This window comes from Podospora anserina, chromosome 7, assembly GCF_000226545.1.
Source record: "Podospora anserina S mat+ genomic DNA chromosome 7, supercontig 1".
NCBI lineage: Eukaryota > Fungi > Ascomycota > Sordariomycetes > Sordariales > Podosporaceae > Podospora > Podospora anserina.
Window position 1 is genome coordinate 1,360,705 of NW_001914854.1, and position 15,745 is coordinate 1,376,449.

At 53.6% G+C, this 15,745-nt stretch overlaps 5 protein-coding genes across 5 annotated transcripts, besides 1 other annotated feature; 4 read left to right on the top strand and 1 right to left on the bottom strand.

Annotated features, from left to right (window-relative positions):
- Positions 1-2: 2 nt before the first annotated feature.
- On the bottom strand, positions 3-2,513 carry PODANS_7_5770 (uncharacterized protein; the record flags this gene model as incomplete). Its single annotated transcript, XM_001907897.1, has 4 exons — positions 3-1,449; positions 1,501-1,814; positions 1,874-2,090; positions 2,212-2,513. Coding segments are annotated over 4 exons (2,280 nt in total), but the record flags the coding sequence as incomplete, so codon positions are not given.
- Positions 2,514-3,909: 1,396 nt separating this feature from the next.
- PODANS_7_5780 (uncharacterized protein) lies at positions 3,910-5,114 on the top strand (the record flags this gene model as incomplete). The annotated part of the gene is made up of 4 exons (XM_001907898.1): positions 3,910-4,013; positions 4,089-4,636; positions 4,695-4,932; positions 4,994-5,114. 4 exons carry the CDS (start codon positions 3,910-3,912, stop codon positions 5,112-5,114), a joined length of 1,011 nt encoding a protein of 336 aa, XP_001907933.1.
- A 460-nt stretch (positions 5,115-5,574) lies between these two features.
- Positions 5,575-5,972, top strand: PODANS_7_5790 (uncharacterized protein; the record flags this gene model as incomplete). The annotated part of the gene is made up of 4 exons (XM_001907899.1): positions 5,575-5,581; positions 5,646-5,697; positions 5,767-5,869; positions 5,937-5,972. The coding sequence occupies 4 exons, from the start codon at positions 5,575-5,577 to the stop codon at positions 5,970-5,972; spliced, it is 198 nt and encodes a 65-aa protein (XP_001907934.1).
- Positions 5,973-6,335: 363 nt separating this feature from the next.
- Positions 6,336-6,485: a repeat region (rgion rpte sur le chromosome 1).
- A 2,068-nt stretch (positions 6,486-8,553) lies between these two features.
- Positions 8,554-10,502, top strand: PODANS_7_5800 (uncharacterized protein; the record flags this gene model as incomplete). Its single annotated transcript, XM_001907900.1, has 3 exons — positions 8,554-9,070; positions 9,139-10,419; positions 10,471-10,502. 3 exons carry the CDS (start codon positions 8,554-8,556, stop codon positions 10,500-10,502), a joined length of 1,830 nt encoding a protein of 609 aa, XP_001907935.1.
- Positions 10,503-11,740: 1,238 nt separating this feature from the next.
- PODANS_7_5810 (uncharacterized protein) lies at positions 11,741-14,905 on the top strand (the record flags this gene model as incomplete). The annotated part of the gene is made up of 1 exon (XM_001907901.1): positions 11,741-14,905. The coding sequence occupies one exon, from the start codon at positions 11,741-11,743 to the stop codon at positions 14,903-14,905; it is 3,165 nt and encodes a 1,054-aa protein (XP_001907936.1).
- Between the last annotated feature and the right edge of the window lie 840 nt (positions 14,906-15,745).

The window sequence follows — 15,745 nt, forward strand, 5'->3', positions numbered from 1 at the left end:
ACTCTGTCAACCACTCTCCTCCCCACTCCCGTCCCCAACTCCAGCTTCATCCTCAGTCCTCCCCCTCCATTCCCCGCCTCCCCCCCCGCAACCGCCGCCCTCGCAACAACACTCAACCTGGTCAACCTCCCAATCCCCACGCGTCCCCTCAACCTCTCCTCCCCATTCTTAAAAACCGCCACTTCCGGGAACACCGACCTCAGCTTCCCCGCCTGCGACGACATCACCTGCCCCACCACCACCCCTTCCACCTCCGTCGCCACCCTCAGCACAAACTTCCCTAGCTGGCCCGGTTCAAAAGTAGACAAGATGACCGTGTACGTCCCCGCCGCCAGAGGCTGCGACCCGTGAGTCTGGCAAAACGTCGCGCCTCGCTGGTATTCCGGTGATGACACCAGGATATCTCTGCCAGAGATGCTGGTTATATTTTTTGACGAGTAGATCAGCGCGATGTGAATTGGCAAGTCTTTCACATCTGTCGAGAGTAAAATGGACAGAGGGGTGGTTTGGGGAAGCGTGATGGAGTACTGCGGGTTGATGAAATAGGACGGGTGAGCCGCCGAGCCGCCTGAATTCCGCCGGTTCCAGGCGCCGGTGATGGTTTCGCTGTGGCTGAGCGGTTCAGGGGCTTGACGGATAGTCAAGGGCGAGTTGGAGAAGAAGGATAGGGTGAAGTTGTATGTTGGCAGCGGAAGCTCACCCTGGGCCACGACGAGGGTTTGGGGGTTGTTGGGAGTGGGATCGTAACGCAGCAATGTGTTGGGGCTGTCAACGTAGGGTCCCTGGTGGAGGCACCGGTGGTTTTCTGGCAGTGGGAGCCGGGTACCGGGCGGGAAGGCGGCAAAGATCGAGAGGGACATGAACCCGAGCTGCTTGGAGACATGAGCGAGGGAAGCGTTGTGGCGGTCTCGCTCGGCTTTTCGTTCTCGCAGGATTTCAAGCTCGCCATCTTGCCAGTGACGGCTCAGGAGGACCCATATGGGGCTGTTGGAAGAGGATACCACGCTGTATTGCGGGTTCTTGGTGAAGACCAGCTCTTCTGTTGCGTCCGGCATGTCCCATTTGAAGTGGTGGTCTTGGCGGAACTGGAAGAGGTTTGGGTTCCAGTTGACGTAGAGAGAGTCAAAGTGCTGCAGAGCATCCTCAAAGGCCATCCAGAACTGGTTTGTTGCGTGCTCAGGTTTTGATCCCACGGTGTGCGTCTTGAGGGTTGCTGAAGACCCTACGCCTGTCCACACCAGGCTGTCAACCCAAGGGTTCTTGATCAGCAATGAACGACTGTTACCATCGCTTCGTACGTCAAGAACTGCATAGTCATGTTCCCTGACCAAACCCAGGGCCTCTTCTTCTTCTGGTGGGATATTCCCCGTCCCCAACGTCAAGATGGCGTTTCCATCATCGTATCCTTTCTTAATTCTGTCCCAGGTTTGGTCGAGCTCGATGTCATCACTTTGAACAGTTAGCATGACCACGCACTAATTAGCTGAGAAGTCATCTCACCTCTTCAGGAAGATCTGTTCTGGTATCCAACCAGTCAAGACATGCAAGTCTGTGCCGGAGTTGCTTCCGGGAAAGTCGTAGCCCCCGCGTATTTTCAGGTATGCCTTCTCAACCAAGGCAGGCCATAATAGTTTAGGATTGCGCCGATCCACCACGTACAACGTCCGGTCCGTTGACGTAGCCGGGAGGCGGTCATCAACAGCAACAGAACGCCAGCATCCATTAAAGTTGAGACGAAAGAGATATGGGCCATTCTTAACAACCTTGGGACGCTTATGCTCATAGTCGAACGGATACATGAGCGAGGAAAGCAACTACCAACAAGCATCAGTACGCATGAATGATAATTACAGGAACGGTCGGATCCTCTTACAGAACCCTTCTCCGAGGTAAAGTGGGGAGAGGCAGCACACAAGCTGGCTACGACGGAACAATCCGTCGCCAAATCCTGGGCCAGGTCGATTGGGTTCTCAGCAGTCATCATCCATTCCAGATTGCCGTCGTCGACCCCGGGCACCAGTTCCAAAGGCCGTTTCCAACCAGAGAAGATGGCCCGCTGCTCGGGAGAGAGAGAAAAAGGCGTGGAATCACTTTCGATTGGACAAGGACGAGTTAGCAACACCTTCCAGGGTCAGGTGTCAAGAGCAGCACGGCGCATGGTGCACCCACATATAGGGGTCGGGACTCTGGTTGAGGGATGTCCCTGAGAACACCTTGGATTCGGTGTCTGCCGTCCAAGGCGGAAAGATGAGGCCATGGAGCTTCGAAGACCTTAATAGAATAGTCCTTTCAGACGTGGAAAGGACGCGGGTGGATATGAGCTCAGGAGGTCGAGAGCTGAGGCCTGCTTGCTTCTCATTTGCCTTGATGGTCTCGCCAAGCTCAAGCAGATATGAGATCTTGTTACGAAGTTTAGCAGCGTCTACCCCTGGAGCCCCATTCTGGATGGCCTTCATGTAGAAGTCGGCAGCAGAGATGGCATGCTTCAAAGCATCCTTCCGCTTCCCGTCCATTAGAAGCGCTTCATATTGCTATTTAGGGAATCAGCCACGTTCTTGGTGAGCATGATGACAGGCAGTGTGTAGGAAGAGGGTCCGTCTCACCAGCCCTTTCGCCTCATTCTGTCTATTTAGTGGACTGCTTCTGGAGTTCCAGTTCGCTGACATTGCTACTTGGTTGTCAGAGTGAAGTCGTGTAACCAGTCAGTCGGGCAAGGAGTTTGACGACAAAGGGTGCGTATATGAGTGAATGTCGAGTCCTAGTTGAGTAGCGATCGCCAAGGCTCAATCGTATGTTCTATGGCCGCCCAATCACCACTGACAGATGCCGTCTGCGAGATCTGCGAGCAATTCGACGCGCTGCTACTCACTGCCGATAATCGAGCACCAGTGGGGTATGATACCGAGTGTCTGTTCTGGGGTAAGTACCTCGATGACCAGTTACTAGCCACGCGGGGGTGGCTGGGTTATCCATCATGGACGTCTGAGGCTGAGCATTGAGACTCCAAATACAGCAGTTCTCTCTCAAGCCATTACCCTCATATAAACCGCGGCTGCGCAACCCGTCTTCCGTGAAACATCTCATCAGCAGTCCCCCATCTCGAATCGCGAAACAAGCATCTCGTTCTTTTTGATCCGTCGCCAAGCTGCACTGGACGAACTAGGGTCTCCCAGTCGGCTGGTTCCGAGGCCGGTGCGGGGCGCCACACGATCTTATCAAAGCGATTCATCTACAACGTGATCCATGAGTCGGGGCCCGGGGGGTGGTGGAATGCATGTGTTTTGAGAAGCCAAGTCCCAATCAACAATGGCATTCATCAGCCTGCCAGCGACAAGTCGATGGGATAAAGAACAGAAGGAATGCGGGGCTGAGGAGCGTCTTCCAGGCACTCGTATCGTTTGCCGCATTCAATTGGCGTTGCCCCGAGCACACAATCGCCAACCGAGGTTATCCGGTTCGGTAATCGACATCACGGGCTAAAAAGACACTGGGTCCCCCGCGGCCGGTGGACCGCACTTGCCGGATGCACCTCGGCGGCCTACAGCGTAAATACCATGGCCAGGCCCCCTATAACCTATTAGAGGTGTCCCTGTCGTCACTTTTTTGTCGTCGTCGTCATCTTCACCATTGCCATTGCCTTGCGTGCGTGTTGTATATCTGGTTTTGCTATTCATTCAATCTCGCAGGCGGACGTCCCCAACATTCGAATTACTTGCCGAGCCCATCTGCCGTCATCGCGATTCGCAGATAGCCAACCACCTGGAAATCATCCACCGGCCGATATCGATATACACCTTTTTGTGACGTATCCACTTATCGCGAACGACAGCGCAACCACCGGAGGAGTTGCATTCAGGTTGTAAGGAGAGCCCTCTTTCGAGGTGCAAGGAGTAAACGAGAAATCACACAATGGGTGCTCAGTCAAAGCCCGCCCCAATTGGGCCCTGGGGTCTTGCGACAGCAGGCGCTGCCGGTGCTGTGTTTGCCAACACGCTGGTGTATCCTCTCGATCTGTATGTTTGATATGCAGCCTGATCGGCCAAGAGGTTCTGGGGAATCCATTTGCTAATCTACCATCCATGCTGTAGCGTCAAGACCAAACTCCAGGTGCAAGTAAAGGCCAACTCCGAGAAGGGCGAGGGCGCCTCCGATGAGCCGCACTACAAGTCATCATGGGACGCTATCTCCAGGATTGCTTCCGCTGAAGGAATTCAGGGTCTCTATGCCGGTATGGCTGGATCGCTGCTTGGTGTCGCTTCTACCAACTTTGCCTACTTCTACTGGCATTCGACTGTTCGCACTCTGTACCTCAAGCACAGCAAGCACACGGGGCCCACCTCGACCATCACCGAACTCTCCATCGGTGCTGTTGCAGGCGCGCTTGCTCAGCTCTTCACCATCCCAGTCGCAGTCATCACCACTCGGCAACAGACGCAAAACAAGGAGGACAGAAAGGGTTTCTTCGACACTGCGAAGGAGGTTATTGAGGGCGAGGATGGCGTCTGTGGGTTGTGGAGGGGTTTAAAGGCGAGTTTGGTGCTGGTCGTCAACCCGTCCATCACATATGGTGCCTATGAAAGGTTAAAGGAGACTCTGTTTGCCGGCAAGAAGAACCTTTCTCCCATGGAGGCATTCGGTAAGTTCGAGAATATGACCCCTTTTGATGTTGGATATTTCTAATCTCACTACCCCAGCCCTCGGTGCCATGTCCAAGGCTCTCGCCACTATTGTTACTCAGCCCCTTATCGTTGCCAAGGTCGGCTTGCAGTCTAAGCCGCCAGCGATTCGTCAGGGCAAGCCATTCAAGAGCTTCGTCGAGGTGATGCAGTTCATCATCCAGAACGAAGGAGCTCTGGGTCTCTTCAAGGGCATCGGACCCCAGATTCTCAAGGGCCTGCTGGTTCAGGGCATCTTGATGATGACCAAGGAACGGTGCGTTCGCCCTCCATTACCAGACATGCTGCATGCTTTGAGACTGACCTTATTCTCACAGTGTCGAGCTTCTTTTCATTCTTTTCCTCCGTTACATTCAGCTTGTGCGTTCCAAGCAGCTCAAAAGGTCTGCTGACCTGACTGCGGCAGCCAAGCTTGTTTCACCTGTGACTGTGAAATAAACAAAGTTCAAGCCGATTGCGGCATAAATTACAGAAGAATACCCATATCGCCAACATGGCGAGGCCTGAGATGTTATGAGCGGGGGCGCTTGAGTAGAGGACGAAGGAGAGGGACATTTTGTATATAAGAACGCCATATAGATAGGTCATATCTGAGAATAATGATTGCAATGTGTTATGTTAAGCTCAAGCCTCATACATGAAAGTGAAAGTATCAGTTGAACTGGGCAGTTGCAATGAGATGAGCTCATGCCTTTGGCGGTTGGCGGGAGCTGTCCGGGCCCGCCAAGAAAGCTACGCACGGGGCAGCCACACACTCCAGCCCCGCATGAGCCACACCCACCAGATTAGGGCAATCCAAATTTCTCCCACTTTTTGTGTGCAGAGCTACGCACCTACCTTGCACCCCGACTTCCCAGACCTTAGCAACCGTCCACCATCTGAGTCGACATCCTTCACAATGGCCAGTACGTAACTTCTCGAAATGCTGCCGGTCCTCAGAGACAGAAATACTGACTGAATCGATTCCAGAGTCCAAGAACTCGTCTCAGCACAACCAGTCGCGCAAGGCGCACCGGAACGGGTACGACGAATCGAACGCCGACCGAGCAGAGCAGAACGAACGGAGGGCTAACTCGAGATAATACTGCAGTATCAAGAAGCCCAAGACTTCCAGATACCCCTCCCTCAAGGGTACCGACCCCAAGTTCCGGAGAAACCACAGACATGCTCTCCACGGCACCGCCAAGGCTCTTGTACGCACTCCGAGCACACACCGACGACCCCCTCATCGAGAAACACGGCCGCTAACGATTTCTACAGAAGGAGTTCAAGGAGGGCAAGCGGGAGACTGCTTAATTTCCCTATTTCAGCGCGCACGGGTAGGGACGACCATCTTCGGGCATGATCATTACGAAGGAATTCTGCGGTTACTTGATTTGCACCGCTATTGGGCCGGCTTTTCGAGGTGTTATCTAGGGCGTCATTTTATCTACCAACGGAATACATTGGCCTCTGGAAGAGGCGGACCTGCCGGGGCGCATCCCTCCATCAATGCTGCTCTCCTCTTGGCTATCAGTGGTGACGGGAGATCATCATGAACGAGCATGTGTTCTCGGGCAAGACATCCCAATGACGAAACGACCGAACCGGCCACCATCACCCATTCATTCCCCTTCCCCTTCCCGATATCTTGGGCTTCACAACCTCGAGATATCAAAACGGCATTAGTGTGTACAGCTCTGAGTCTACTACCCGTACTCTTTTAGCTGAAGGATAATTCTTCGTGCCAAGATCAAATCCCATGCCTGGCTATTACCAAACACCTCTGTCTGCCACATAGACTCAAGGTGCATGAAAGCCAGTCAACATTTCTTCCAGACATGATCCCTTTGCTTATGTCCAGATGACGATCTCACTTCCACGATTTGGAAGCTTTGCACTACTCCTGTGGTGAGGGGCAACTGCTTTCTTGGTCTGCGGAACGGTGTGCCACTAGCTATTTCAACGCTTATATGCTCTTCTCCAGAGTGCTCTTCTCCAGAGTGCTCTTCTCCAGAGTGCTCCTCTCCAGAGTGCTCTTCTCCAGAGTGCTCTGCTCTGAGTGCTCTCAGTGGCAGATACGAGATGCTGATCGCAAACTGAGCCGCTTTACTGCATAGTCCGTTTGTTTGACATTCTGACTTGGAGTGGCCGAGTATGACGATGTCAGACTGATCCTTTTGCCACCAGGTTCCTAACACCAGATACACTAGCAACAATAAATAAACAGCATGTTTTCTAAGACTGGCTCAGGATGACCTTGACATGTCTTGTGACCTCTCAACACATCTGATCAGTAGAACATTGGAACAAGAGTGGCCTGTCGTCCCATGTGGAATGTGTCACCCCTGGCGGCTGCGGAAGCCGACAGCCGTGGGTGAGGTGCAGAGAGGCGAACGGCACGGTGATGTTAGGGGGCGGGGTTTAGGTAGCGGGTTCCACTGCAACCCCTTTTTGTGTCCCAAGGCTGAAGCTCAACGAGGAGTCCAATGCGCTGAGGGGCTTGCGGTTGCTCTGGTGGATGGATGCACAGCGCAATGTCAGTTGATTTCTAGGTAATGTAGTGGATGGTGGAGATGATGCGGAAGACTCCTAGATATCCACCCCCAGCAGATTGTCAACAGTACGAATGGGGTGTCCCCAAACAACCCAAGAATCCCCCAAGAAAAAGACATGTTTTACCACTGACAGGGCGCTCCATTGTTGGTGGGTTAGTGGATTTGGAAGAACTGGAGAAGCAGTCGGTAACGCCGGGGCTGGGTGGAGGTCAGGGACGTTTCAAGAATCAACGGCCAGCTTTTATTAGTTAGCGAGGCTCAGCGCGCTAACGGCTGACTTTCTCACACTTTATAGCCAGCTCTTGGCTCTCCCTTCCCTTTCCACCACCTCTTCTGAGTCCTGATCAGGTTCTCTTCCTGCCTGTCGTGTCGTCGTCCCTTCACCTTGCGGAACCACCTTCCTCGCTGCTGGGCCAGGTTCCTCTTTTTTGGTCGGGTTGTTATTTTATTAATGGGTACGTAAGACTTCTCCAGCTCTTTGCGACATTGGATGGCATTGTTCTCGGGGTGCTCTGGCTGCTATTGTTCCTGTTGCTCAGGGGGCCACCAGCCTCAACGGAGAATGGACTGGACGAGATGGCAACAAACCACCCCCCTTCCGCTTTGTCGTCGGGTCTATTTTCTCCTGACAGCTGGAGTCTGTTGTTCATCCCGCGCTCCTGCCTTTGAAGCTGCACACCGCTTGCCATGTAATACGGCCGTTGGTTGCTTCTTGCCTTGGCCTCTCCGCTCTTTCTTCGAGGGCTGTGTTCGAGTATTTATCGAGGGTCTGAAGAGGCCCAGTGCACTGGTTTCCTTTCAACAACCAAACAAACGGCATCCAGTATCATTATCGATTACTGACATGGTCTCTACAGCTCGCGCAGTCTAACACCGCTTCTTTCGCGATATTTCGATCCTCCTTTGAGGCCAGCGGGTTACTGCAGGAGAGCTTTCGAAAGTCTTTTCGCGCCTTTTCCAAAATCGCCCTCTTTCGCTCCCGACTTCGAAAGTCGCTCGAACGCCGAGTCTAATAGCCACACAACCTAATCACGCCGAACGCATCTTTATCTGCCCTTGGTACGTCTGACGTGGTCAAAAAAAACCTACAGCATAAAGCAAACTCCTTCGAGAAAATCACGAAACAATTCTTGGCTGCCCGTGCCCACCCCCACGGGCCACTGATCTACAAGGACCCTGCTAATACATCAGCAGCCGCGAGCTCTGTTTCATCCTGGCAACTGGCACCGAGCAGTCTTTGGAGAAGTTACTCTGATTCTTCCACTCTCTTGACTTGGGACCATAGTCTTCTCCAACATATTTAAGCCGCCGACAATTGCATACCGGTAGCTTCCGCGAGCATGCTCAATATGTCCAACATTATGAGCAACCGCAACAGCACGCCCGAGGCGTCCAACGTCTCATCGCTGCGCCCCCCTTCTTCGAGGGCCGTTGGCGCGAACCCCCACCCTCTTCGTGCCTCTGCCGATATCTCTACTCTGAGCAACCAGGCCGCCGCCGCCCGCATCCGCCCCTCGTCGGACTTTTATGGTCAGGTTCAGGGCGGACAGGGCCAAGGTGCTGCTGAGTTGGATCCCCAGGATAAGCTTACCCAGCAATGGATTGCCGATATCGACCAGTATGAGAACACTCTCGAGGAGATGGCTGCTGCCACCTTGGACCAGGACTTCAAGGATGAGCTCAGCGCCATTGAACAGTGGTTCCAGGTCCTGAGCGAGGCTGAGCGTACTGCGGCTCTCTACGCCCTCCTTCAGCAAACCACCCAGGTTCAAATTCGCTTCTTTATCCAGGTATTGCAGCAGATGGGAAAGAACCACCCCATGTCGGGCGTTCTTTCCCCCGCCAACTTTGACAAAGGTGAGTTTGATTGCGGAATAGGGGAATGTGTGACCTGAACTGTGCCTGATTAAATACTCTGATTCCAGATCCCATGTCCAACCGCTTGAGCGATGCTATGAGCAAGCTCAATGTAGACTCGGCTCGCAACTCGATGGCCCGCGCGAGCCCCGCTGCGAAGCGTCAGTCTGGTCTCGACCCCAGCACGATCAATGCCATGTTTCCCGATGCCGCCGCCGCCATTGCGACTGAGAAGGCCAAGTTCACTCAGCAGACGGGCCAGCCCCCCTCCACCCGCAACAGCCTTGTGGACAACCGCAATTCGCTTGCGGCCCCCACCATCTCGGCCCCCGCCGAGGACCCCAACGGACAGAATCCTGCTTCTCCTTGGGGTCCCAACGATGCGAACCGGCCCAAATCGTCTTCTGCTGGGCAGCCGCCGATGGGCCAGTTCGTTCAGCCCCCTCCCTCGAGCGGTGCTCTTCGTTCACCTCGCCCCAATATCACTGGAAACACCAACATTCAGTCTACCACCTTGACGACCGGTGACAAGGGTGTTGGTGATTTGCCCCTGCTTTCTCCTTATACCGCCAGCGGCAACTGGGCGTCCATGGTCAACACTCCGATGGTGCCCACCTTCAATCAGGGCGGTAACAACGCCGATATGGTGGCCAACGCCACAGCCATGAAGCTGGCTGCGCTTTCTACCGTGAACAACCGGTTCGCGCTGGATGATGTGCGCAAGTATCGTCGTGCCCGATCCAATGATCCGGATCCGGGCCAGAACCCGCTTTCTCCTGGTCTTCCCAGCATCCCCGGTGCCATCATGGTCAGCCAGCATGGCGGTGGCATGGCTTTGGGCCGGGATGGTATGTTGAACCTTCAGCAGCCGCAACAGGGCATGGGCTTTGTCAACCACCGGTCTCGTCCCAACTCGCCCGGCGTTCCCCTGCAGAACTCGTATGTTCCGGCCATGGCATTTGCCTCGCCGCAGAACAATGGATTCTTGAGCGCCTATGATGGGTCGGCTGGGCTTATGAACAATGGACTGGCTCCAAACTTCCCACCCCACATTCAGGTCGGATTTGAGGGCGGCGGTTACCACTCTGATCACTCTGATATGGTCCGCGGCCGCTCTCCGCGTGGTCGGAGAGGCACCTCGAAGCCCCCTGAGGATCCCACCGACCCCACTCTTTTGCAGGACATCCCGAGCTGGCTACGGAGCCTTCGTCTGCACAAGTACACGGATAACCTCAAGGACATGAAATGGACAGACCTTATTGAATTGGACGACAAGCAACTGGAGGAGCGCGGCGTCAATGCACTGGGTGCTAGACGCAAGATGCTCAAGGTCTTTGAGCAGGTCAAGGGTAAGTGTTTTTTTATACTGACTACAAGATCAATGCTAACTGGTTCTGCAGAGGCCAAAAACGAGGGCAAGTTGTCGAGCTAGATGCGAGGCGACCATGAATGAACAGATGAAGCAGACGAAAGACAGCGAAGACACCACGCAGAGCGAAAGCATCACAGAATACATCATGGTGTAGAGGGGACGGCTAATAACTAGTGATTCTTTTCGTGCCTTGGGTTTTTTCACACGAAGATTGGGAAAAGCACATGGATATATGGCGGCACTATCTCAAGCGTTACATGCCGGTGCTGTTCCTTGGCCGAATCTGATCCTTTCTTTTTTTTCTTTTTCTCGAGGCACGATTGGACATGTTGATATGTTTTTGTATGAGCGGGATGAGATACATGGTCTGGGGGGTAGTTTGGGCGGGTAGCGTGTTGCGAGGCTACCTTGATATATCTATAGGTGTTGGTGCGGTGAATTGATCAGTTTTTCTGAGTCGAGACTTGAGAATGTCTTGTTTGCTGTGTTGTGACTAGTTAACGGGGCATGTCTGCTGACTGGGATATCTTGGGTGTATATTTAGACTATTCTATTCTACCAACGAGCATACCATCTTCAGCAGCATTATCAGCCCTGGGCCCGTATTTTCCAATGACAAAGTCGCAACCAAACTCGAGGAAGAAGCTAAGGCCATTCCCATTTTCAACCACCACAATGGGCCACCCATTCAACCTCCCATCGTTCAAAATCATGCCCAAAATCTTGTTCCTCCAATCACGTGCTACATCACGTGAATACATCACAATGCACGGTCCAACCCTCATATGCTCACAACTTTTGGATGGCGCCGCACTGTGCGGTTAGCTGCAGCCTCGAATTTCGAGTTGCTCTTATTCATGAGAGTGTGAACTTGATCCTCAAAGTTTGCGACTTTCTCAGCCAAAGTTTACGACAGTCAAGAAGTAATAGACTCTTCAAACTCAATATCTGTTTCTGAGATTTCTCAACATTGCCGGGCTTCCTTACTGGATATCTCGACACATGACCAAAAGAGGAAAATTTCAGCCTTGCAAGTCGCTGAGAGAAGGGGGTCGTCGTTCCTGCTTCAAGTGGGTGAGAAGGAGGGGGATATTGAAGATTTGGTGGGATGGAGGGGGACGAGGGACGCGTTTAATCTGGTTACCCCGCGATTGAGCAGAGAGAGAGAAAGTTTTCATCGACTTTGACAGTGGTTTCGAGTTTTGTTGCAAGTCGTTGATCTCACTACTCTTCATTCACCTCCACCACGCTTTACTCACGATAAGGAAGCACGACTACACACATCACAACTATCCAAGATGAACACCTTCTCCTCCGGGCTGGGGGGCATCCCCATGGACATGCTCGACCCATCTCTCTTCCCCGAGGGCCACCGACCTCTCCCCCCAGCTCAGCAGCAAGATCAGGATGCTGAAATGGGAGACTGCCCCGCTCCTGGTGACGACCACCTCGAAGATGATGGCGAGGAGTCAGACGTCAGCGACATGTCTGTCGACTCTGACGCCATGGAGCTCGCTGCCGAAGTCGCGAGGTTCGACAAGCAGCAGGAGGAATTCGTTGCTCGCCAGAGGGCTGATGCTGCGGGTGTTCCTTATCATCCCCCTGCCAAGTCGGTGGCGGCGGCTGGAGAGAAGAAGACAAAGGGGGGTGTGATTATCGCCAAGGGACGCAAGCGCAAGTCAAAGACTGTCAAGGGTCCGAGACAGGCGGTCAAGCCCTCGCCGGATATCCTGTTTCGATTGAACTTGGCTCAGCAGGCGTTTCAGAGGGGGGATTACGAGGCGACCATGACGATGATTTCGGAGATTATCCGGATCAATTCCGAGGTTATTCATGCTTGGGTGTTGCTGTCGTCGGTGCACGAGGCGCTGGAGAACCGGTCCCAGGCGGTGATGTGCCGGATTACGGCTGCGCATTTGACGCCGAGGGATGTGCCGCAGTGGATCGCGACGGCGGAGTATTGTCTTGAGGGGGTGGACGAGATGGAGGATGATGAGGAGGGGAATCAGACTGCGGAAAAGATTGAGACGTTGAAGAGAGCGTATGCTTGTTATAGTCAGGCGTTGGAGGTGGACAGGACGCATATCCAGGCGAGGATTGCGAGGGCGGATGTGATTATGATGATGGGGAATCAGCAGAGCAGGGCTTTGGGGGAGTATCAAAAGGCGCTTGGGTACAGGCCGTATAATATTCGGACGGTGAGGAATATTGCGGATGTGGCGCTAGATGTGAAGGATTTGAAGAAGGGGGCGGGGATTGCGAGGGCAGCGTATAGGAAGGTGATTGATTATTTGATGGAGAGGGGGACGTTTGAGGCGGAGGAGGGGAGGTTTGAGTGGAGTGATTTGAGAATTTATCTCGAGTTCTTTGGGACGTTGGAGTTGTGGAGGGAGGGGTTGAAAGAGCTGAAGGAGATTGCCAGGTGGTTGTCGGGGAGAAGAGAAGAAACGTATTGGGAGCAGTTTGATGATGGGCCGATGGGGGATGATGATCGGGAGTGGGATATTGGGGAGGAGAGGAGATCGGGAGTGCAGGGCTTTGTGCCGGGCAAGTTTCCGAGAGAGAGTTATGGCTTGGGGATGCCCATGGATTTGAGGGCGAAGATGTTTGTTTACCGGTGCAAACTGGGGTTCCAGGATACTGAGGCCAGGCGACATTTGGAGCTGCTTGATCCGACAAGGCAAGAGGAATTCATGGACTTCCCGGACTGCTTGAAGGATATCGCGCTTGCGCTGCTGGATCAGAACAAGGCTGCGGAGGCGAAGCAGTATCTGGACCTGTTCAAGCACATTGCTGAGACAGAGGGCACGAGCAGCATCGATGCGGACTTCTTGGTCTGTCAAGGTCGATATCACATCTCTTTGGGGGAGAAGCAGACCGCTGAAGAATGTTTCATTGCTGCGATTGAGGACGATGAGGACCACATCGAGGCTCGCGTGCAGCTTGCCAATATGTACGAAGGAGAACAGGAGCAGGAGGGCAGGGAGGAAGCTTTCTTGCTGGTTCATGAGGCCCTGAACCTGCAGAAGCTGGGACCAAGAAAGAGACGTGGTCCGTATGGTCCCCGGAAGAACACTGGGCCGCGCAAACCCAGAAAGCCAAGGGATCCAAATGCGCCAAAGTCGAAGTATGTGCCGCGCCGGTTGCTCAATGCTGAGAAGAGGAGACAGCAGGAGATTGAGCAGACAAAGGAAGCGACCAAGAACTACCAGATCATGCAAGAGATGGAGGGCAACGCTTTGCTAGGGGATGAGGAGGCCAAGAGCAAGTGGATGGCGGCTGCGAAGGCGTTGGTTGACGACTTCCGGGCTTACAAGCAGTTTTATCCTTGGGACAAATACATCAAGTTCCTGGGATACGTCAACCCTTCCGAGGGTGGCCAGCAGGCTGTTCCTGCCAGGAACTTGAAGCTCGCCGCCATGGAGGAACGTTTGCGTCAGAACCTCGCTCCGGCGGATGGTGCGGACCCGGCTACTGCGGCTACCGTCAACAAGCCTCATTTCAAGATTCCCCAAGAACATCGCGGCATTCCGTTCACGGAGTGGTTGAATATTTTCCTCAACTACGCCTTCGCCCTCGTCCGCGCCGGTCAGCATAGAGAGGCTTATGCCGTCTGCCACGCCGCCCGTGACTCTGTTGTCTGGACATCCATCGACAACACCTTTCTTATCCACGTTGCCTGGGCATCCTGCGCCGTCTACGCTGGCGACGAAGAAACCTGTGTTGCTATTGCCCGCTATTTCATGAGGGATTACCGCCCAGGCACGGATTCTTACCGCATGTTCTCGGCTATGTGCCGAGTCTGCCAGACGCCCGTGTCGTGGTACACGTCGGGCCCGGCCCAAAAGTTCATTTTGAGGCAGATCAAGACAATGGACAACATTGTCATGAGACAGCAGCAATCGCCGTCTGGGGAAAAGGACGATTCGATCGGGTTGGACGTCTCCCTGCTCACTATTTACGGGCACATTCTCTTCACGACCACCTCGTACACCTACGCCCTGTCCTACTTTGCCCGCGCTGCCTCGATCGATCCCACAAACTGCCTCATCAACCTGTCCACGGGCCTGGCGTACATCCACTACGCCTTGAAGAGGCAGGCTACCAACAGGCAGTATCTCCTCAACCAAGGCTTCAGTTTTTTGTTTAGGTACTATGAAGACAGGCTGGCGGAGGCGGAGAGGAATGGGAGTGCGGGACAGAGGCAGGAGGCGCATTTCAATATGGCGAGGGCGTATTCGCTGATTGGGCTGGGGAATGTGGCGGTGGAGTTTTACAAGAAGGTGTTGGAGGAGCCGCCGGTGCCAAAGGTGGATAGGAGTGATGAGGAGAGGTGGAAGGGGGGGTTGGCGGAGGAGGATTTGAGGGTGGAGGCGGCGTATAATTTGAGGAGTATGGGGTATTTGTTGGGGGATTTGGAGGGGGCGGCGGAGGTGGTGAGGAAGTGGATGGTTTTGGAGTGATTATGAGGAAGGGGGCGGGGGTATGGGGGATATGAGGAAAGGGAAAAGCATGGGATGGCGTTTAGGGGGTAAGATAGGGGGTTTGTTTGTTTTTGTTTTGTTTTGTATTGTTTTTATATACCATGGCATTGTGGGCGGGGATTATTTGGGGGAGGGGGGGGAGGATGGGTGTTTTTATAGGCTGTAGGGCTGGTTATATATTGTTTGCTGGCTAGCTAGTTGAGAAGGAATAATTACTGTAAAATATGTGTCATATGTGTGTGTTTGGTTCTCAAATAACCCGGTCGGTGTCTGTTTGGAAGGGACCTTTTTGTCTTTTATGCAGTTCTAGATTTGGGTTATGTTGATCCAAACTTTTTCAGAGTTCATTCGAGCTTATAATTGAGATATCCATAGTGAACGCTGCTCTCTTTTTCTTTTTTTTCGCCAGCGAGCGCTGCTGTCTATATATTTTTTTTGTTCGTACGCAAGCGCTGCAATATTTTCCATTTTTGTCTACATTCATCGTGAGTAAGCGCTGATGTCTTTTCCAGTCCCATGTTAGGTTTTTCCCAGGCATCGCAGGCGAGCTAGTTCGTTCCCATGCACCGCAGCCGAGCGGGATTGTGGTCAGCAAACGAAGGTCTACGTTTGAAGTTGAGGAAACAAGGGTCAAACATGGCGGATTGTGTGCCGCTTGATGCAGCAGAGGCTCGCATTTCTCGCGCAGTCCATCTAGCATCGTCTCCCCTCTCCTTGTCACGGCTGCTGCTGCCGCGCTTGCTGCCTTCAGCAGCGAGCGGGTGGGCTGGTCTTGTTGAAAGGACTAGCCGGCCTAAGTAGGTTGTCCAGCGCCGCCAA